Below are 4171 nucleotides of genomic sequence, written 5' to 3' on the forward strand. Positions count from 1 at the left end.
CTTGTGGGATGCATGACATCATATTATCAAATTCAAGTAAACTTTTGAAACATTTAAATTAGCATTATTTTTGGCATAATAAATAATGCTATATTTAATAATGCTGTAAAATAATTAAATAAAATATAAAATAATGCTAATTTAAATGATTCAAAAGTTTACTTGCATTTGATAAGAAGCTGCGTGGGCGAAAATTACATGTAAACAATTTTAAGGCTATTTTGGCTATGCTCATCGCTGGTCTGGTTACTGGTATAGGGCTATAGCCAAGCCGTTAAAATTAGACCACAGATTGCCTCGATTTCTCCGGGTGGGCTAAAAGCAGACTACACGTAGCCCGTCTAATTTAGAGCGAAATCGTGGCTACATATAGACCATGCCATGAAATGACACTTATATATGTGTAGATATTATTGACACTGCGAACATGATGGGATATCAACCATCTCATGCGCTGCCTGGCCAAAAACTACAGTGAGTCAGGGTTGACTACAAGTGGGCTACAGATAGCCGCTCTGACTACGAGCTAAATCGTGGCTACGCTCAAGCTACGTATTGAACTTGTGAAATAAATGAAACCAAACACCCTGTAAACGCTGTTGACTTTGCTTATATGATGGAATATCACAAGTTATTTTGCCAAAAAACGACATGAAACCAAATTCAAGGTTATTTGGGCTAGAAGTGGGTTACACATAGCCGGACTATATCGGGTCTATACTTAATCGAGACGTTGAAATGACGGCTATTGCTTGCTGGGATGCTTAAAAATCACATGTAGTAGGCTACAAACATATTGAGAACAAAAACAAGATTCTGCCACTGCCAAGGTTACGTATAGAAAATAATACAACAATGAAATCAGTGAAAAATTAATCCCAACTTTACTGAAAAAAGTACAAGCAGCTGCTTGCACAACACACATTCTGTAAATACAATTAGCCTAAATACATTTACCTCAAAGTTTGTTAAATGAGGAGGTTCTGTTTAATATAGAGTTTGTTTAATTTGGAAAGCTTGAAATAACGTTATGAAAATGTATATTGCAACTTCCATAATCCCCTATCCAGTAAGAAAAATATCTGCTACTTAGTGTAGGCTAACAGCTATGCTATACTTGATCTTATTTGACACATGATCATCACCTCAGTCTGCTTTGTCTATAACCTACTGAGACCCAAATCTTTACCCCAAACACCTATTAATCAACAACCAAGCATTGATGGAGAATGTGAAGGGAGAATGCATTTCTGAATACTTCACTGATTGTGAATAGCGCTATACAAATACAATTAATTGGGCTTATTGGCTAAAAAGATACTAAAATTTAAAGCAAATTTCTGTCACGCCAAACTGAAGTCTGTCTTCCCTGGCCTTCACCCTTATTTGGAGTATACGGTCAAGCTAAATAAGTCAGGCTGGGCTGCAGAGACGCACACCCATCACATCATACCCATGATGCAGCGCGGCTCAGTCCGGTCGCCATGATTCCTGTGCAGATGTTTTCAGAGCTCAGACTGAGGAGATTTGACGCTAAGCTAACGGCCTGAAGCTCTGCACTTAAACCAGTTTCAATGCACTCATCGACGTTATAGAGAGATACCAGAGTCTCCAAGATAACATACAGTCTTGGGTTATGGCGACCAATGCCGGGGGTATGATATATATGTAATATTAATTTACACGTAGGTTAGCTCCCAGCTAGTGCTAACGAGGTAGCTGCTTTTGTTTTTATAATTTGCTGAGCTTCTGAGATCTGCTGTTGGTTTAAGTTACAGATTGAACACAGTTTACCTTGATGTCACGACTATCTGTTAGGATGTTTTTTAACTCTATGGTGTGTCATATTGATGATCGTGAGTTATTAGTAGACGTGCATTTACATATTTTTACTCATTTGTGGTTGCTAACTAGCTAGCTGAAGGGTTGCAATGAATGCGCAGCCCGTGTGTTAGTATGCACAATGCAACGAATGATGTATACTTGGATAGTGATTTTGACATTTAAATGGTGGATGAAGAACAGTTGTGTGTAGCACGATGAGGTTGGGTCTGTATGGTTATATAAGCATCTGTAACGTTAACGGTGCCTCTTCAGACAGCAGGACTTGTTTTATCCAGGCCAGAGATGCAAATGATGTGTTTTGAGAAGATCTCTATTTCAATAAAAACTGGATAGTTCTGTCACTCTGTAATAACACGTACGAGTTTGTGTGTTGAATGTAGGCGTGATGTGTGTTGTAGTGGTTTATTACAGAGACCAGGGTCAGTTCCTGTAAATCCCTTTAACCTGTCAATCCTACACATCACTGTCAGCTGCAAGGTTGCAGATCTGATTTGATATATCTGTATTTGATTTGGATTACATGCAAATGTGCTTACCAGTGAACATAATTATGCTGTAAATTGGTAGTCGAGCAGCCTAGAAAGTAAATATATCTTCCAGTGGCTTCTTTAAAATAACATTTGTACTGGGTAATGTTTTTTTTTTTTGGAATACCGAGCTGATTATATGATAAACAGCTGTTGCCAAATTGATGGTTAAGCCCAAAATTAAAATTCTGTCATAATTTACTCACCCTCATGTTGTATAGGCTATGACTGACTGCGGTGGTACATAAAAGATGATATTTTAAGTAATGTGTTTTTGTTTATGTAATGGATTTCAGTAGTCACCAGTCTGTTTTGTTTCCAACATCAAAATTTATTTTGTGTTCTGCAGAAGTCATACAGGTTTGGAGTGACATGAGGGCAAGTAAATCATCACAGAATATTTGCTTCAAAGAGAAATTACTGCTTCAGAATCTTGAACCCTAACATCTCTATATGATATAATATAGTGTGTAATGAAAGCTTAATGTGTTTCATTTTTTTGTCTGTGTGTAGATGATGAGTTTGATGAATATGATAAGCCTGGTGCTGAAAGGTCAAGAAGACGGAGAGGAGAAGATGACTACTTGGAAAGGTAAGTCTTCACTGTCGGCTTAGTTTTCATGTCTCTATTAGGCAGAATGAAAAAGACGAATAAAGAGAGCATCAAGTTTACCAGAAGCACAATAGCATTCCAGCAAGAGTCTTTAATAGGGTTGGGTGATGTCTACCAAATTGGCATAGGACGATGTCTACAGTGAAACATCACGTTGGACAATGACATCGGGGGAGGGATGGTGGTGGTGGAGGAATCACGATGCTGGCTCAACATCGTGATGTCATCAGCCATCAGCGATGGACGATGGCATCGTCTATCGGCCCAACCCTAGTCTTTTATAGTAGGGGTGGAATGGTTCAACTTACTCACGGTTCAGTTTGTATCACGGTTTTAGAGTCACGGTTTCGGTACAGTTCGGTATGTGCTATGTTTAGGGAAAAACTATACTGTCACATAAAAATAAAGAAAATAAGAATAATCTAACTACAAGCAACAGCACAAATAAATACAATAGAGTAAAGATACAAATAAAATAAACAGTAATTTTCTTTTTTTTTGAGGTAGGTCTAGCATTAGTTTTTAGGTACAGAAATTGAATAAAGTAATGAAATGTAAAACAGCATTGCATATTTGACTGTATAAATGAAATATTAATCTTTATTAAAGTTACAAAAGCTATTCAATCAAGAGCAGTGAGTGATTTCTTTGTTGTTGCTATTTGGTTAATATTAAGAAAGTGCTGTCACTTTAAGAGAATGCAGATACAGTACGTTCAGCCGGCGATGTCTGTTGTAGGATACTTACCAAGACGGGCATTTTGACATAATTTTTGTGTGAATTTGTCCATTTAAACACAATACTTCAGAGAGAGCTTAATATTTGCGCGGGTTTGGGCGCTTCGTATGAGCGCATGCACAAATCTTCTCACTGCGCGTGTGAGTTCGCGTCCTCTGGCTCTTAAATGTTTAAACTGGCAAAGCTTACTTGAGTTTAGTTTAAACTAGGGCTGCACGATTAATCGCATGCGATATTTAACGCGCATCTTATCAGTAAAGCCGGTTCTGTAATCAGCGGTAAATCTCCATCACCTGCGTGCTTTCACATTGAGCAGCATTAACTACACAGAGCCGTTGTTCACTGACGAGCTGCGCTAAACCACGTTCATATTCGCGCGATTCTTTGCGCTGCTCATCAGTGAACAACGGCTCTGTGTAGTTAATGCTGCTCAATGTGAAAGCCCGCA

The 4171-nt window shown here is 38.3% G+C and overlaps 1 protein-coding gene across 1 annotated transcript in view; it reads left to right on the forward strand.

The window, feature by feature from the left end:
• Positions 1 to 1465: 1465 nt before the first annotated feature.
• Positions 1466 to 4171, forward strand: part of rbm33a (RNA binding motif protein 33a) — a 60353-nt gene continuing 57647 nt past the window's right edge. The window contains exons 1-2 of the mRNA XM_016481269.1: positions 1466 to 1655; positions 2886 to 2964. Of these exons, the coding sequence (XP_016336755.1) occupies positions 1637 to 1655; positions 2886 to 2964 (98 nt within the window). The 5' untranslated portion in view covers positions 1466 to 1636. The remainder of the gene's footprint in view (positions 1656 to 2885; positions 2965 to 4171) is intronic.

Source organism: Sinocyclocheilus anshuiensis, unplaced genomic scaffold (genome assembly GCF_001515605.1).
Source record: "Sinocyclocheilus anshuiensis isolate Anshui unplaced genomic scaffold, SAMN03320099.WGS_v1.1 scaffold613, whole genome shotgun sequence".
Taxonomy (NCBI): domain Eukaryota; kingdom Metazoa; phylum Chordata; class Actinopteri; order Cypriniformes; family Cyprinidae; genus Sinocyclocheilus; species Sinocyclocheilus anshuiensis.